This window comes from Hypanus sabinus, chromosome 18 (genome assembly GCF_030144855.1).
Source record: "Hypanus sabinus isolate sHypSab1 chromosome 18, sHypSab1.hap1, whole genome shotgun sequence".
Classification (NCBI taxonomy): Eukaryota; Metazoa; Chordata; class Chondrichthyes; order Myliobatiformes; family Dasyatidae; genus Hypanus; species Hypanus sabinus.
This window is the reverse complement of record NC_082723.1, coordinates 37,625,114-37,644,369: the sequence shown is the minus strand read 5'-3', so window position 1 is coordinate 37,644,369 and position 19,256 is coordinate 37,625,114. Positions and strand designations below refer to the sequence as shown.

The following is a 19,256-nucleotide window of genomic DNA, read 5'->3' as shown; positions in this document are numbered from 1 at the left end:
TCTACCTAATTTTAAGAATCACTTGTATAGGATTCTTCCATTAGATGTATCCAAACAAAGCTTTTGAGTATTCCAAACACCATAGGTGACTAACTGCCTTACTAAACCCATAATTTTGAGATATACAGCAGGAGAGCGAAGGTTGCTGACTGCAAAACAGTGTAATGAAGGAATCAGGAACTGACAAACAACCTGAGATTTAGTTTCATAAGATTTTTTGGAGGATATCAGGGCTGGAGGAGTTTACAAAAATTGTGGGGGCTAAGGAGAGGGAGTTGCAAAGCTATGAAGGATTTAGTAAACAAAAGGTAGGTTTCCTGTGCTAGCTGGGATCTGGGAGCAGTCAGACAAGATTCTTACTAGTTACCACTGCTTACAATGTCATCTGCTGGGACAACAAATGTAATTATATGCAGCAGAGCTTCACCTGTCCAATCCCATTAGTTAAACAACCTGCCACCCTGACAGAACACCAAATGTCTGCTGACATCACCCCCACATTTACTGCTCTCCAGCAACTATTTACAGAGAAAAGTTTTGAGAACCTAAGACAATCAAAAATGTATCATGTACCTGAATGACCGACAAGAGACCCTCTCGTCTTGAACAACCCTCATGGCTTCCTCGTATAAAGCAGACGGTCTGGACAAGTGGAATCTCTCCTCATCATATGAAGAATCAAATAGCTGCAGATATAAAAAGCTTGAATGACATTTAAATCTCTTTTTTTTTGCACGGTAGCTTAAATGTTGCAATAGGATACAAATCTGAGTCAGCTTTTCTTTTCCTTGGCTTGTCCTTCTATGTCCAGAGTTATCTGATAGAGTCTGCAGTTTTGTAATTTGAATCTGACTTGGATGTTTCTGCCAGACTCAATATGCAAACAGAGGTCTGGTCCTTCTCCAACCTTCTTACAAACACAGTTTTCTTCTTTTCTCATTGCAAGCCCCCAGTCAACTCCCTCAATGGTCAAATGGGTAACTAGTCATCCCCCAAGTCCTAGGTTCAGTCTGTGGACAAAATACTAAATGCAGAGCAACAATTAACAATTCAATCTCCCTCATGTCCAACGTGCACTCTTCATGAACTGGAGCTCATCCAGAGCCTATAAATCTAACTTGCATTTGTTTATACATTCATCACCCACTGCCTTCCAGAAATCTACATTGACATCCAGTTCAGCAGCAGCCAAATTTCTTCACTGATCAATGTGCATTTGGTCCTGGATGACAGGGAATCAGCCAATTGCACACAGAACATTTAGTCACCAACACAAGCTGTGATGAAACAGGAGCTGACACAGAAATAATAAAATGTGTTCTTCAGGTAAAGAAAAATATTAATTCCATCAAATATTAAACTCAGTAACAGAGTTCAGTATCTGAAACTGGTGATATCCTTGAGAAAGTTTTGAGGGCCAGGATATCATGTTTTATTTCACAGAAAACCATATGGCAGGTACTACTGATGTCAATTCTACCAAACAATAAGCAGCGCCTGAAAGTTACCTGGAGCAATTTTCAAGCCAGTGTGCAATTTGAGCATGTCAACTAGTGACCAGTAAAGAACTACACAGGTGAGGAAACCAAGTGACATCTTCTGCCAAAAAACTGTCTACAAATATGATCTATCCAGTGTCACGTAGATCAAAAGAACAAATATAGCTTCTACTCACAGTACTTACATGTTACTTTGCTTGAATATGACAAAACTCTGAGTTTTGGAAAGCAATTAGAAAGATAAGATTTGATAATCATTTTCAAAATTACAGAGGGCTTCATAAGTAGGGAAAAACTGACTCCACTTGTCATATAATTGAGATAATTGGCAAAAATAAAGTTAAACAAATGATGTTGAATGCACTGCCTGAAAGGGCAGAAGAAACTGTTTCAACTACTAACTTTCAATATGTAACTAAAGGTACTTTTGTAATGGAAAATAAATTGGAAGGCTACTAGTAAAGAATAGAAGAGAAGGATTAATTGGAAATCTCTTTCAAAAACCTGGTCACCCCTGCAGATTTAACCCAGTCTTCATTTAGTTTCTCTAATGTAAAGCAGCTCATCAAATGCAGTATACTGGTTTGGATGATAGTACAAGTAAATCTCTACTTCACCTGGAAGGACTATTTGAATCACTGGATGGTGGGAAGGAAAGAGGGAAAAAAGGCCAAACGTTACATCTAAAGAGTCCCGACAACAGGTCTCGGCCCAAAATGTCAAATGTTTACTGTTTTCCATAGGTTCTGCTGAGTTCCTCCAGCATTTTGTGTGCATTACTTCGGCTGTCCAGAATCTGCAGATTTTCTTGTGTTTGTGAAGCACTACATCTCCCCAAGAAGGGGAGTTATTCGTGAAGATGAGACTAACAGGGTGCTGCAAAAGGAATGGTCCCTTCCAAATGCCAGAAAGGAGGCTGGTGGTGGCATCTTAATAAATGTGCTGTGAATTGTGAATTATGCCGCATTGCAAGTGGCGGAATGCAAGGACCAAGAACACTATCCTTGCTTTAAGAAGAGAGGGGATGAGAGCAGAGTGAGAAATAGATAAGATAAAGGTTTTAATAAATATGACAGAGAGAATATACACGTTTGTAACACCCTGGGTCGCCTCAGGCTCGCTCAGCTCGTTCTTGTCTAGAGGGAGCAGCCTTCAGCCCCGCCAAACTGGGTAATCAGCTGGTGTGGATGCTGTGTGATGTCCCCGCCTCGCCCAAAAACAGACAGTACACCATATGCGATTAAATGAGTACAATTTATAAAGGTTACTATAACTAAGTCATTAATAACGATACAGTATATATGAAGAGAAAAAATAAAGAAAAGGCGCCAAACTTATCAAAGTCCAAACCACTTCGTGCACAACCGTTGGAGCTCAATTACTGAAGTCTTCTGGCCACCATTCGATCCCCTCCGAACTCCTTGACTCGCAGCTCAGGACCCTCCGAACTCCTCAACTCTCCAAACAGCTCAGGACCCTCCGAGTGGTCAACCAAGCACATCTAGCTTCATCCTCCCCTCCTCAGAGAATCTCCCGGCCTCGGACCCCCCTTTGGGGTCCGATCCTCGCCCAGCTTACAGCATTGCGTCCTCTCTCTCGACCCCCTCGCGCCGATCTCCCCAAAAGCCCGTCAACAAAAGCTTACAGACTCAGAAGAAAGAACATTAATCCCCATTTGGTTTACAAAGGAATACCATTCTCGTTATCAGTAAATTAGCATTCCTGCTAGTTAACAAAAGAAAACCCTTTCCCAACAGTGACAAAGAAAAAAAAAGAAACCCCCTTTACACATTATAAAATGGGAGATAACTCAGAAATAACGTTGAGGTAAATCTCATCAACTGGGCAGATACAATGTAGGAATAGTGATGATGGAATGATGTCCTTACAGGAGGCAGGGCTAGATGAAGTCTAACTGACGTAGATGTGGGAGTTTGGGGGGGCTTGTAATGTATTTTGATTATGATAACTGAAATTTCTACCATCATCTGATAGAAATGATGATCAGAAACTCATCTAAACCAGCTATATAAACAGTGCATGAATAGGTCAAAAGGTTAATATTCTCTTATCTTCCTAAAACTTCTCCATGATGACATCACTTATAAAATGCACTGCAATTCTATAGCACCTATTAAGTCCACAAGCTCTAACATAAAAAAATCATACACAACATAATGCAAACATCTGCAAGAAACCCCTTGTAACACACAAACCTGATATAGAAATATCACCACACCTTCATGCTTCCAAATCAGACTCTTAGTTAAATGAAATGATGATGAGGTGTCACCTTCTATAAGGAAATGGAGATGGATAATAAAGGCTAGGCTGCCTGGACACTCAATCACATGAATGCCTCAGGAGATATTAGAGCAAAGAAAAATAATCAGAATGTAAACTTTAGGGTATTAAAGGAGATGGTAGGAAAGAGCTTGGGGAGGATTTGAAAAGGAAATTAGAGTCTAGAGTTTAGGGCTGAAACAGCTGAAGAAAATACTGGTGGGACTAAGAGGCTAGAGTATTGGCAGAAGTATAGATTAGAGCAGGGTTTCTCAACACACGATTCTAGCACTTGAAGTGGTGGGCAGTGACCGAGCAGCCCATTAGCAATCTCATTAGAGGTCTCTCAGTCCAGTATGGCAGTGCACAGTAGGGCCGTTTATTTAGTTGAGCCCATTCTCAGTTTTTGTCACAAGATAGGTGAGTCCGAAGATAATTGGTGAGCACTGTATTGCACGGAGGGGAGAACGGTAAGCTAACGAGGAGCGCGAAGTGCATTTTCCGAGCATTGAATGGACTTGCCCAAATTGGGCCGTGACATCAGCCTCTCCCTCCCGAATTACTTCCCCCAACTTCCCCTTACATACCACCGATTGACTTATGAGAGCTAACAAACTCCACTGGTGTAGCAGAAAACTGGAAGGAAATTTTCATTCTAAAGAAGGAACTTTTTACGCACCACGATTCAGCTGCAGGCCTGCTGCTTTATTGTTGCAAATGTTGCAAAAGTTAGAAGTGTAAGTTAGAAGTGAATTGTATTGTGAAATCTTCATATTTTTTGCAGTTTTCTCACCTAGTTATTTATTATGCTGTTCTTTTATATATTTTATTAACTCCTGTGCTTTACAGACATGTCTGACAGTACAATCTTCTGAGTCTTTCACTGCACTAGTGCAGCAACGGACACAAATAAAAATGTCTTTACAATGAAAGCTACTTATCAATGGGTTTTACATGGACTGGTGATCCGAGTTGTCCTGTTCCATTGTGCCTAGTCTGTGGCAAATAACTTACAGATGCAGCAATGGCTCCAGCAAAATTGAAAAGACACTTAACTACAAATCACAGCCATATGACACATGAAAGTGCTGATTATTTTAAATATCTGTTGGAATCTCAAACAGAGTAAAACTTCTGTTAATAAAATCACAGTCAGTAAAGAGATTCACGAAATAAGTTACTTAGTAACAGAATTTATTACCCGGAAAAGAAAAAGTCACACAATTGGTGAGAAATCTAACAATGCCAGCATGTAAAATTATAGTGGGTAAAATGCTAGGACAAGATGCAGTACAAGAAAATGAAAAGGTTTCACTTTCAAACAGTTCAGTAAGTCGACATATTAATGACATGTCACATAATGCTGAAGAAGTGTGGTGTGATAAACTGAAAAACAACAGTTTCTCTATCCAGGTTGATGAGTCAACAGATTGCACCAACAAATGTCATGTTGTAGCATTTGTAAAATTCATAAATGATGGTAAAATTCAAGAAAAATTTTTCTGTTGCAAAGAACTGCCCAAAACAAGCAATGGGCAAGATATATTTAATGTTTTGTCTTCATACCTGAAAACAAAAGGTCTGTCTTGGAGGAACTGTGTTTGCATCTGTGCTGCTTCAGCTTATGGTTTTTTAGTAACTTTACGACTCAACATTGTCAATAAATTTTCATAATGTAAATAGCATTAATTAAAATCAATTTATAACCTTTATTTAAATTAAATCTACTGAGCCTACCTTTAGAAAAATTAAATCCAATTTTGGCTTAAGCCAGTTATTTAACAGAAATTTATTATGTTTGCCTTGAGTTTTAAAAATTTATGAAAGGGAAAGAGAGAAATAATTTCAAGAAAAGTAAGCTAAGCTTAACTACCTGTTTTTTTTCCAAGAAAGGTTGGCTAAAAATTCATTCTCTACTCAAAAGAGCATTGACAATTATTTCTGGATTATTAGATCTACAACTTACTGATTATGCTAATATAAGCTGTAGATATAATAATTTTTCCCCTGAGGTTCCCTGAAACCCGAAAATTATTTAAAGACCACGGGGGAATTAATATGCAAAGATAATCAGCAGCCTTTCCGGACATGGAGTCAGCTCTCAATGTTGAAAACTGAGATGGAACAAGGAACAAAGACTTTACAGCAATATAATTTTACAGTGGATATAACTACAATTAAACTCACCTCTGCTGCTGAAACAAACGAGTCCTCTGAAGTCACAGTGATATCATCATCCAGATCATATCTCATGGATTCCTCTCCATAGGGAAGTGCTAGTGCACCAACACACTCTAGGCAAACACAAAATCGGAAAGGTTTCCACTACCCTGTACCAAGTAACTCTAATTAAAAGTCCATTGTAATTACACAGTCTGCTTGGCAATAAAAAGCATCTTTCCTTATCTTTCAAATAGCAACTTACCAAAATCAGCCAGCAGGTTGTTTGAAGGTACAGTCTCCCCAAACTGTTCTTGCAGTCGGTAGGCTTGATGAAGCAGCGCTTCCAGCTTCTGTGAAAACTCCTTTCTTCTGGATTCCTGTTTAATTACGCAAATTTGAGAATTTTCACCTGATGTTTATTTCATATTTTTCCTCTCCCAACTCAACCTTACCAATTTTCTGCCACTTCCCACTACCCCCCCAACCACCCAAGCCAAAATAATATTGTGGGATACATATCAGTAAGTAGCACATTTCAGCACAAGATGCTCACCTCAGTTGTGACCAGTTAAATCAACAGAGGCAAAGTATGCAGCTGGTTCAGGGAGATCCTTTATTTTCGTTCAGATAACACTGTGGTGTTGCATGACGCTAAAGTACACAGACAAAAGGTCTCAGCTAATTTTGGCTTGGTCTGAGGAAAGCCTCAGAATCTCATTGTTAAGGAGGAGAAAAGTCAGTCAGAATAAAAGAATGCTCTTCCTGGCCTTTCAATACGCTATGACACTTTAAAGTGTGTACTCAGAATGTTTGATATTTGTTCTTAGTCAAATCTATCAGGAGCATTGTCCTGTTTAAAACCAAAGATACAAAACATTGTCACAATTCAAAGTTTAAAGTAAATTTATTATCAAAGAACATATATATCACCATATACAATCCTGAGATTCACTTTCTTACCAGCAATCACAGTAAATACAAGTAACACAACAGAATCAATAAAATAGCACACCCAGCAGGATGGGCAACAACCAATGTGCAAAAAAACAAACTGTACAAATATAAAAACAAAGAGAATAATAATAGTAATAATAAATAAGCAATAAATATAGAGAACATAAGATGAAGAGTCCTTGAAAGTGAGTCCATAGATCATGGGAACAGTTCAGTGATGGGGTGAGTGAATTTGAGTGAAGTTATCCTTTGTGATTCAAGAGCCTGATGGCTGAGGGGCAATAGCTGTTCCTAAACCTGGTAGAGTGGGTCGTGAGGCTCCTGTACCTTCTTTCTGATGACAGCAGCAAGAAGAGAGCATGGACTGAATGGTGGGGTTCCCTGATGATGGGTGCTGCTTTCCTACAACAATGCTCCATTCAGAGGTGCTCAGTGGTGGGGAGGGCTTTAGCTGTGATGGACTGGGCTGTATCCATTACTTTTTGTAGGTTTTTCTATACAAGGGCATTGAAGTTTGTCAAAGTGTTAGATGACACACCAAATATTTGCAAATATCTAAGATGTGGAGGTGCTGCTGTGCTCTCTTTGTACATGCAGGGCCCAGGGCAGATCTTCTGAAATGAAAATGCCAAGGAATGTAAAGTTGCTGACCCTCTCCACCTCCGATCTTCCAATGAGGACTGGCTCATGGACCTCCAGTTTCCTGCTGCTAAAGTCAGTAATCAGCTCCTTGGTCTTGCTGACATAGAGCAAGAGAAAATTGTTGTGACACCACTGAGCCAATTTTTAATCTCCTTCCTATATAATTATTTGTAACCACCTATGATTCAGCCATCAGTAACAGAAGTGTCGGTGGAAAATTTACACATGACAATGGAGACTGTGGAGATTTTTTTGCATTCCAAACTGACTGGGGTCTGCAGTGAGGATATCAAGGATCCAATTGCACAAGAAGGTTTTGAGGCCTCGGACTTGAAGCTTATTGATTTAGTTTTGAGTAGATGATAGTATTGAATGCTGAGCTGTTGTGAATGAAGAGCACCCTGATATATACATCTTCACTGTCCAGATGTTCCAGGGTTGAGTGAAGAGCCAATGAAATGGCATCTGCTGTTGACTTGCTGTGATAGTAGGCATATTGAGGTGGGTCCAAGTCGTTTCTCAGACAGGAGTTGAAATGTAGGTGCCACTGGATGTTAGTCATTGAGGCAGGTTACTACATTCTTCTTTAGGCACCAGTATAAATGAAGCCTGCTCGAAGCACTTGGGTACCTCAGGCTGCCAAAACGTGAAGGTAAGGATATCAGTGACCACACCAGCCAGTTGATCAACACAGGTCTTTAGTACTTGGCCAGTACTTCGATTGATTTTTAATTCCAGATTTAGTTAACACCTTAAATTTAAACTCTCCACTTGTCATGTTGCAATTTGAATTTGAATTTGGGCGTCACGATATCGACACTATTACAGCTCAGAGCATTCCAGAGCTCAGAGTTCAGTTCCAGCGCTGTTCTGTGAGGAGTCCCTGAACATCCTCCCCGTGGAATGTGAAGGTTTTTCCCAAGTGCCCCAAAGACTTATTAGGTAGATTAATTTGTCTTTGTAAACTGTCCCTTGACTAGGTCAGGATTAATTATGGTTGTGGGGTTACTGGGGGTGGTATGGCTCAAAGAGCCAGAAGGGCCTTTTCTGTGCTGCATTGCTAAATAAAATAACTGCGTAGTTCACATACAGGGTTAGCATGTCAAATTGGTAATCTTATTGCTGAAAAGTGATAGATTTATAAAAACATAACAAGATGAGCTTTGTCACATGTACATAAAAATATACAGTGAAATATGTTGTTTATGTCATTATTTGTGATGTACCAAAAGCAGCCCACAAATGTCTCCATGCTTTCACAACATAGCATGCCCACAACTCACAAACTAAATGTGTATCTTTGCAACGCAGGAAGAAACTGGAGAACCAGGTTGAAACCCACACAGTCACGGAGAGAACACACAACCACCTTATAGACAGCGGCTTGATTCAAACCCTGATCTGTGATTGCAGGCACTGTAAAGCAATTGTGCCGACCATCGACCCTGCTACACCACTGTGCAGCTCTGCTATGTTCTTGTGCTGCATGTGTAATGTTGATTTGCATTTCCCTCCACAGATGCTGCCAGGTCTGCCTAGCAATTACAGTTTTAGGATAACTATCAGAGATAGTTGTTTTCTCATTTGCTTCAGTCCACGATTGGTAAATAAACTGCTGGCCTCTGCCAGCTTCAAACTGAGCTGAATGTCCTGAATATTTTGTGCAAAGGCTCAGCAACTACAGTCACTGTGCATCTCTGATGGAGAGACTGAATGATTACAAAGTATAAATCAAATAGGTTGCTTTGTCTTGGGTTGTGTCCAGGATATTAATGTTAAGGTATTCACTGACGGTGATGCCACTGTAGTCCAAGCACAGGTAGTGTTGGATTACACTGTATAATTATTATTTTCTTTGTCGTGAATGTTAAACTAGGCTATATAATTCTTGTTTTCTTTTCAGTTTGGCTTTCCTATATTTGTTTGTATTTTTATATATTTATATGCAATGTAATTGCTCAGTGTGTTTTCTAGTGGTTGCAGTTCCTTTCATAAAAACTTGGTGCTAGTTGCGATTATCACATTATTTGAATAGGGGCTATCTGATTGATTAACTCTTATCTATAAATCTGAATGGAATGGCTATTATCTATGGAAGTTCAATGGAATTAGCAAACTGGTATAAGAGGCCAGAGATTGTGGGCTCTTCTTTTTGTTCTCTTTCCCATCATCACCTTCTCTCTGTTCTTGCTACCCTCCATTCCCAGTTCCCTTATTCACTTTGCTCTTAATTAACAACTATTAGCAACAAGTTTTATGGCTCATTCTTATCTTTAGAAAGAATCTCAGATCAAAAACATCAGTATCCAACAGCGGTTAGTCTCCCTTTTGCCGGAAATCATTACCACCTGGCACTTTTGTGGTATGTATGTACTTGCCACCTTGCCCAAAATTAGTCTAGGTCTTACTAGTTGGAATTGTGAATGGAAATGAACATTGTGCATTATCAGTGAACATTCCCATTTATACTTCCATGCAGTGCACAAAAAGCCTTCAACCCATCAAATCTATGCTGTCACCCAGCAATCCTATTCCTTCATGACTTATTCTCTACATATTCTGTTGAACAACCACCCACCATGAGACATTCCCTTTGTTCTATCTACTCCCCACACCTTCACAAAACCATTTTTTCTTCTCTTTCCCACACCTGACAAAGGGTTTTTGGATCGAAGTTGGATCGAAGTTGGATCGAAGTGAGTGAGAGAGTGAGTGAGTGAGTGAGTGAGTGAGTGAGTGAGTGAGTGAGTGAGTGAGTGAGTGAGAGAGAGAGAGAGAGAGAGATTGAGAGATTATATAATCACCTGTTTGTAAATGTTTAGTTGACTTTTTAGACATTGGTATTATAGTTTATTCTGTATTTTTTTTGTAGCTTCTATGTCTACAGCCTGTGTCACATCATAAGTCGAACCGTTAACCAGGCAGTTCCTATCAAGGAATTTCCTTATCTGTCTAGTTTTATGTAGCTTTGAATACAAGATGACCATGTTCTTTGTTCTTTGTCTTTGCTTTCTTTGATTCTTACTTACAGTAGAGCAAGTTGTTTAATGTTATTTCTTTGATATGAACACCTAATATATGGCTGTAACCACAAGGTTAATGCCTTATTCATGACTTCCAAAGAACCTTTGGATAGATCATCTCGAGATTCAACACCAACCACCAGCACGTTTAGATGGTGAGAGGAAACCAGAAGACCTAGAGAAAATCCATGCAGTCATGGGGAGAATGTGTAAAAGACATGCTAAAAGCACTGGATGTCAGAACTGTACCAGAGTTATTGGGATTATCAGATTTCAGCACCACCTGTAATGCCACTACGCAGCTTATCTTATGATACAATGGTGAAATAAATGAAGATAGTTATTTGCCTACTACAAAGGCAACTAGGAATAGCCAGCAACATTCAAATTCTGTGAACAATTAAATGAGATGTAATAAAGCAGTTCTCAGCTAGTGCTTTATAAAAGCACATTTCCGCTAGCACAGAGTACCTCACAGCCATCCCCTGTTCCACCACTTGCTCCCAGGTTCATCAGACAATTCTTTTCTGATTCAGAGCTACTCTTCTGCCGCCGAGTGAGGGCCAGTTCCCACTTCTGCAATGCTTCTTCAAACAGCGCCATCCCTAATCAGTAAATAGAATCACATATTAAAGAAAATACAACAAACATTTGACTCAACCAATGTTTTATGCTCCACCTGAACCTCCTCCTACCATACTTCAGGTTTCCAATTCCAGTATCTACTTTGGTTTTCTCTCTGACACACATTGTCTAAGCCAAGTTTAAAATAAATCATGAACTTCACCTCAATTAATTATGTGGTAATATATAAAGCCCATCTGTTGAATTCCAAATTGGACTTATTGATTTTCATATTTTTGGCTTCTATTTTTTACAAAATGAAACACTTGGGCACTCTAGAAAGATCAGCATCAGCATTGCAGGGAAATCTCCATCTCTCAATTCATTCCTGAGAGTAATCTGTTCAGTAGATCCCCAAGTAAACACACTGAAGAGCAGCGTAATCTTTTTTCTTCCCCCAATCTCATAGTAATGGTTTAAAGAAAAGAAGCACTCAAAGATTCAAAACAGGTAATCCAGTTAATCAAAGTCAAGTCAAAATAATGATCTACCACCATTTCCTTCAAATGTTCTTTTTAAACTCTGAAAGATTGCTTAATCAGCTCATTAATCCTTACAAACTCATTGGTCTAATTAAGCTGGAAAGTGTGTGTAATTCTGGGCACCAGAATGAGATTATACAAGGACACTGGAATGGAATAAAGGGCTTCAATCACGCATCTGATAGAAGTTGACTCTGTTCGTGCTGCAAATCCATCAAAGGGGAGATTTAATACAATATATATGAAGATTAGGAATTATTTATGTGCAGGAAGATTGTTCCAGATGTTACATTAAAACCAATAAAAGACAAAAGGGAACAGAAAATTCTGGAGTGCATTGCCTATAGAATGGTGGCACACAATCTTCCTGAAGTGTATTGGGTGCATAACTAAGAAAAAGATAAAAAGGAATTTGATGTGGGGAATGGGAATAACTGGACAGTTCTTTTACAGAGCTGGCAGATAAACACTGGGCAGCATGATTTATTTACATTAACTGCTGACCAGAAAGAAGCATCCACCCACAGATGATAATTCAAACATAACTCATCCACTGACTGTGTTCAGCAAATAGAGGTTTTATTGCACTCTACTGGGTCAATACTGAATCCTTCAAATATCTTTCAATATAAAAACAAATACTATACCATTAAGTTATAGTTACTACATACTTTGGTTCTGTAATCAAGTACAGCCTTTCCGTTCTACCTGTTAGCATATCTGTGCACTGATTCAAGTTACTATTTGATTGTAATGAAAGCTTCCTACCCATGACATAGAGATTCTCTACATTGGAATCCTCTGTTGTCTCATTCTCTTCCTTAACTATTCCTGTTTCCCATGCTTCAGCTGGCTGGCCCGGACTTGGTGAGTTTGCTGGTCGTACCTTTCAGAAATTATAGTAAAAGAAACAAAATTTACACTTAACTCCTTTCAACAGCTCAAAATATAATGAAGTATTCTATAGCCAAATAAATACTTCCAAAATGTATCCTTGCTGTTAGGGAATTAGCAGCCATTTTATACACAGCAATGTATAGAGAGTAGATTGTCAAAATTACATAAGGATCATTGTATCAGGAATAATTCTGCTTCAGCTCAAATTAGATAGATAGGCAAAAGCTATATAAAATGCATTTCATATATCACAAATCAGGCAAAAATAAGACGACTGAATATTCCTTACAAGGTACAAAGTTTACACAATTTTACAAAGCAGGGGGCAAGCTATTTGATCCATTCTGTCAGCTGTCTCAGTAAAATGCTTCCAACTGAGCTCCAATTCATTTCCACAGTAAATTTTACATCTAGTTAAGTTAATAGAAAAAAGGTTTGAAAATTCCTTACTGATGTCAGACTGTGGGAAGAGCTGGAACGCCTGCCAAGCACACTGGAGGAGACCGCACTAAGGGTGTCATTACTCTTACTTCCTGTTGCTGCAGAAAAGAGTGACATCATAACACTTTCAGTCTGACTGCATACTGAATGTTATTCACCAATCAGACTAAATGGTAAGAAGGGAATACATCTTGCTCCTTCACTTCACTGGTAAACTATGTAGAAATACACAACCCAATGGATGCAGTAGTGAACTAAAGTACAAGTATCACTAGTGGGAGGCAGATTTTCACTATAATGTGCAGGAGTATTAGTCATTTTTGGTTTAATCTAACCCCCCAGTGATTTTATCAGCAAAGGAATCAGTGAGGAATGTTGCAGAATTTTGTTTCCTTTCACATATTTCAAGACAGGTCACAAAAAGCCAAGCTCATGAGCACCTCCCACACACAAAGAAGCTTCTACATGTATTAGTTAGTTCAAAAGAGAACCACTCTTCAAATAAAAACTGATCATATGTAACTTCCTAAAATAATCAGACACCATTGTCTCTTAAGAACACAGGTTGCTATTTTCACAAGAGGCCACTCAAGAGATTTGCTTTGGAAACTGACAAGGTGAGCAATAGTTGATGCTCTGTCAAGCAATATAGCATCCACTGACACTTTAAGTCCATTGAAACCAGCCATTGGAAGTGGGACATCTCATACTGTACCACTGTAACTAGGCAACAAATAAATGAACATGTTAACTGGCCCTCATTGAAGCACCTACTGCTAGACCAGAAAATGCATTCTATGGCCATCTTCTATATTAACATATTGTTATAGACATGTCCCTGCAACTCAACACGTTGAAGCCATGTCTCTTTTGTCGGTTATTATTCTGGCTGCTTGTCTATTTAGGAAGTCATCCCTCAATACAAGAGGTATATTTTGGGTGTCTGGGCTTTTGCACTCAGAACCCTTGGACCAGCCACCAGTACTTGAACATTCAAAGCCTTTCCATCAGCTGGAATGGGCTATGCATTTTAAGTATGTATTTCTGCAAAGTTATCTGCCACTATCAAAATGTTAAAGTGGGTCATTATAATCAATGAAACTCTTCTTAAATTGCTTATTGTTACTTTTGTGCTTGAAATATAAAACCTTCAGATTTGCAGCTCTTGAATGTTATTTAGTCACTTTTGCAATGAAGTGCATGTCAGCATTTGAGTATGAATGAGATCATATCTTTACAATTGCATATTGTGACAATATTTTCCTTCTGGGATCAATCATAAGAATCAAGGTTACTTGGCTCATCTCCTGTATCATTAGTATCCATTCCCACAAAAGAAGTTAGCTCCCTCTGGAACAAAGTGAATTTAAAAAAAAACACGAATGAAATCACTTTCTTACCTCTTCGTAAGGGTGCAAATTTGCCCAAAGCAGGGAGCTGAGACTCCTTGCACTTCTCTGCAGCTTGTTTTTTCCTCCGCCGTCTCCTCTTCAACTGGTGCGCAGTCAGGGCCAAGGCCACTGTACCCAAAGCAGTTGCAAAAAGAACCTTCTTCAGCCCTGGAGATAACTTCAGTTGCGAGAAGATGGACTTCAGATGGCATCAAAAAGAAAAATTTTAAAACTCATCATTGCACATTATGCAGAAACAAAAGTCAAAGAAATAATCATTTGACTCAACCTCGTTCCACCCTTCATTTCTTTTCATTGACAGTCATACACTCCAGCTTTTCTCAATATGAATTACAAAAGTAACATATATAAAGCATTACCCCTCCACCCTGTTACAAGGCAGCCAATCTGCTGTTGCATATAGCCCAAGTAAGCAGTACATATTATTCTAAAGCAAGAGTTCCTGAGCATCCTGCTAGGATATCAGTGAATTATGCATCACATTTATTCAATCTTGGTGGCAGGCTGAGGATGAATTAGCATGAGTTTTGCGACTGGCAACCCATCTAACTTGAGAAACAGCACAAATGCCACAAAAACAGAGCAAGCAACACTTCTGATGAACTGCAATCTGCGAGCTTAACAGATATCAAGTGCTTTCTGACTCCCTAGTAATTAAATAGGGAAGTGTACTAACTGGCAAGTTTCTTATCCAGTAAGGTCGCAGGTGTTACACCTCCGTCTGCACGGAGTGAATTCAATCCCATTGGCAATGCAGACATTCAATATCTTCGATGAATTTTAACTTCAGAGAGGCATTGGTAAAGGTCAACCAGGTATACACAGCGACCCTCACCAGGTGAAAACTGGACCAGGCAAAACTGTAACGATCTTAAGAATTTTGCTGATTCTCACTAAATAAGCTTTGAATGATTTCTCAAGCAAAATAATCAGATTTTTACAAGGGTGAAACCTAGTATCTGAGTTTCTTCAGAAGAGACAAGGAAGGGAAAAGCCAGGGAACTCAAGGTTACATGATGCAGAATTTCAAGCTATTTTTGTGAAATATAATTACCACATTGTTTTAAATTACAGATGAATAATCCCTCTACTCCCAGTCCAATACTGAATCCCAAACTATAAGTGCTTTCAAATTATATTTAATTTAGTATCTGTCCAAAAAAAAATCACAAAGTTTGTTTTGTCACGCAAGTTTATGTGGAGAAACATGCATTGGTATTACAGTATATACTTCGGCAAAACATTGTGAACTGAACACAAGTGAACTTTTTGCCCTAAAAGTCACCCTTTTGGTTCATTTGTTTCCGTGCTACATTTTTACACTCTCATCTTGAAAGCACAATTCCTCAGGAATACAGCATTGAACAAATGCCTTGTGTAAATACAGTGTGTTAACAGGACAGCTGATCTAGTTCTAGAGTTGACCATAAGCAGGGGGCAGTGGGTGGCAATAAGGAACAGGAATACGAGGGACTGCCCCACAAGATCAGTTAAGAAAGGAAATAAGGAGGCTAAAAGAAACCATGAGGTTGCTCTAGCAGACAAGGTGAAGGGAAGTCCATGAGGATAGCAAGAGACAAAAATCATTCCTCTTGAAGATCAGAGTGGTCATCTATGTATGGAGCCTAAAGAGCTGTGGAAGATCTTAAATGAATTTATTATTTGCATCTGCATTTACTTAGGAGATGGACACAGAGTCCATAGAAATGAGGCAAAAAAGCAGCAAGGTCATGGACAGCAAACAAATTACAGAGGAGAAGGTGTTTGTTGTCGAGGCAAATTAGGGCCTGATAGGGTGTTCCACATGAGGCTAGTGCAGAAGTTGCAAAGGGATGTTTAAAAGATACTCAGCAACAAGTGAGGTGCCGGAGGAATGGAGGATACCTAATGCTGTCCTGTTGTTAAGAACAGCTCTAAGAATAAGCTGGAAAATTGTAGGCCAGTGAGCCTCACTTCAGCAGTGGGCAAGTTATTGAAAGGTATTCCAAGGGACTGGATATATACAGTAATTAATTGCATAGACAGAGACTGATTACAGACAGTCAACATGGGCTTTGTGCATGGTAGATTGTGCTTAACCAAGCTTATACAGTTTTTTTTTTAGGAGGTTACCAGGAAAGTTGATGAAGACAAGGAAGTGGACGTTGTCTACATGGACTTCAGAAAGGCCATTGACAAGGTCTCGCATGGGAGGCTGGTTTAAAAGGTTCAGTTGCTTGGCATTCAGGATGAGGTAGTAAACTGGATTAGACATTAGACAGGAGAAGTCAGAGAGTGGTAATGGATGATTGCCTCTCTTACTAGAGGCCTGTGACTAGTGGTGTGCCACAGGGTTCAGTGCTGGATCTATTGTTGTTTGTCACCTAGGTCACCAGCAAATTTGTGGATGACACCAAGACTGGGGCAGAGTGGACAGCGAGGAAGACTATCAAAGCTTGCTGTAGGTGTCCACAGCATGGGTGATTCATAAGTTCGTGGCCCAAGGTACAAGATGAGTTATACAGCTCTTTGAGTGATTATGCGGAAAGTTTGAAGTTAGTAGCTCCTCTCCTTCTACTTTAGACCACAAATTTATCACCCCTGATGAGTTATTAACCAATCAGTTATTAACTTCAAACTTTCTGCATAATCACTCAAAGAGTTGAACTGCATGTGCACGTAACAAGAGCTGTACAACTCATATCCTTCTATCTTAGGCCACAAACATATCAATCACCCCTGCTGTGGACAATTTCTGGAGGTCCAAGATCCATATGCTCCACAACCGCTGGACTAAATGTGTAAATGTAGGAGGGGACTATGTTGAAAAATAAATGTATTAGGTTTTCTAAAATTGACTCCTTCTACCTTAGGCCACAAACTTATCAATCACCCCTCGTATATACAATCTTGTAATTCTTCAGCATTTTAAGCCACTTTACATCTAACGTTCTTCAGAAATGCAGCTTTAGTAATTAATGACTGTTCAGTAAGCTTCTGCAAATGGTAATACTCATTTTCTTTACAAGCTCTTGTAATTTATAGTAATTTTTATGTCTCAGCACTGTACTGTACCCACACAACAAATTTCACAACTTATGAATAAGTGTTAATAAACCTGATTAGTGTAGAATGAAGAATGAATATTGCTCAACATACTAGGAGGAGTGACTTCAAGATTCTTTAATGTCATTTCCAGTACAAGTACAAAGGAGAACAAAACTATTGTAACTCTGGATCTGATGCAGCACAAAAAAAAAACACAAAACAAAAAGAACACAATAATTTAAAAAAAAACACAACATATATAAATACATAAAATAGTTTTTATACATAGATTGATTGTATGTCCATAAAGTGACACTAGGCACAGAAATGCCTCTGCATAAGGTGACTCTGACAGGAAATGATAAAGTAGTGGTGATGAGGTATGTGGAGGGGTGGATCAGTGGGTGGAGGTGTTGATCACTTATTGCCCAGGTAAAGTAACTGTTTTTGAGTCTGATGGTCCTGGCATGGATGTTACGCAGCCTCCTCTCTGATGGGAGTGGGACAAACAGTCCATAAGCAGGGTGGGTGGGATCCTTCCAGATGTTACTGGCCCTTTTGCGACACCTTTCCGCATATGATTCCTTGATGACGGGTAGGCTGGTGCCAGTGATGCATCGGGCAGTTTTGATTACCTGTTGTAGAGCCTTCCTGTCTGCTGCAGTGCAGCCAACCACAGGAGGACACGAGTTTAGATGTGCCTAGTCCAGCTCTCTTCAACCTCCTCAGAAAGCAGCTGTTGGATCTAGCTGCTTAATTGTAATTTTCTTTGCAGTTTAGCAATTGTCTGCTTGTATTTTATATAATTATATACAACTAACTGCCTAGTATGTTTCCTATTGGTCACAGTATGTATATATAGTTGTTCAGTCTATCTCCTTGTGGTTATATTAGTATAATTCTGAAAAGTTGGGAAGCTTCTCCTGGTGTTGCATTATTTGAATAATAGCATGCTCATTGGCTGACTCTTAACTACAACTTCAATGAAATTTATCTTATCTATTGGTATGAAAATAGCTGATCACAAGGCAGGGCCATCTTAGTCTCTTTGTTTCTTGGTCCCTCCCTTCACTATCACTTCTATCACTGTCCATTTCAATTTACCTTTGTTCTATCAATGCTTACTAAAACAACCATGAGGTAACATGTTTTGTGCCTCTTTCTTGATTCTGAAAAAACTTTGGATTAAAAACATCAGAATCCAACAAGCTTTCCTGATTCTGAGCCCATGAGAGGTTGTGTAAGATGTGCACTCCCAGGAGTTTGAAACTGCTCGGAGTTTCCACTGTTGTGCCACCAATGGAAAGCGGTGTACGAGTGGTTTGAGTTCTCGTGAAGTTGACATTGAGGAAGAGGCCTCAAGCTCTTCCACTTCCTCTCTGTAGACTGTCTCACTGTTGTCGGTGTTGAGCCAAACTACTATCCTATCGGCAGCGAACTTGATAATGTGTTTGGCCATGTGAGCGTAGCGTTCAACAAAGGGCTCAGCACACAGCACCTGGGGGCACCTGTGTTGAGGTTGATAGAGAGGGAGGACCAGCTGCACAGCCTGGTTAGGAAGCCCCACATCCAGTTGCTTAGTGGTGTATTTAGACCGAGGACTACGAATTTGTTCACCAAGGTCTGTGGAAAAATGGTGTTGAATGCCTAAATGAAATCCAGAAACTGCATTCTGACATAAGTGTCCTTGATTTCTAGTTGTGTTAGGGCCAGGTGCATGACAAATGCTATGGAACTTCAAGAAGTGCCTTGTGATTATTTATGTCCAAGGGCAGTTAAGGATTCTGTTTAACATCTCTTGTAAAAGAG

At 39.4% G+C, this 19,256-nt stretch overlaps 1 protein-coding gene across 5 annotated transcripts in view; it reads right to left on the bottom strand.

Moving 5' to 3' along the window:
• The window catches only part of miga2 (mitoguardin 2), an 84,293-nt gene that overhangs the window by 17,715 nt on the left and 47,322 nt on the right, over positions 1-19,256 (bottom strand). For all 5 annotated transcript variants that reach the window (XM_059994175.1, XM_059994171.1, XM_059994172.1 and 2 more), the window contains 7 exons: positions 14,409-14,598; positions 13,018-13,106; positions 12,439-12,556; positions 11,036-11,169; positions 6,208-6,322; positions 5,970-6,076; positions 574-686 (listed from right to left, as the gene is read on the bottom strand). In XM_059994175.1, coding sequence (XP_059850158.1) covers positions 574-686; positions 5,970-6,076; positions 6,208-6,322; positions 11,036-11,169; positions 12,439-12,556; positions 13,018-13,106; positions 14,409-14,598 — 866 coding nt within the window. The remainder of the gene's footprint in view (positions 1-573; positions 687-5,969; positions 6,077-6,207; positions 6,323-11,035; positions 11,170-12,438; positions 12,557-13,017; positions 13,107-14,408; positions 14,599-19,256) is intronic.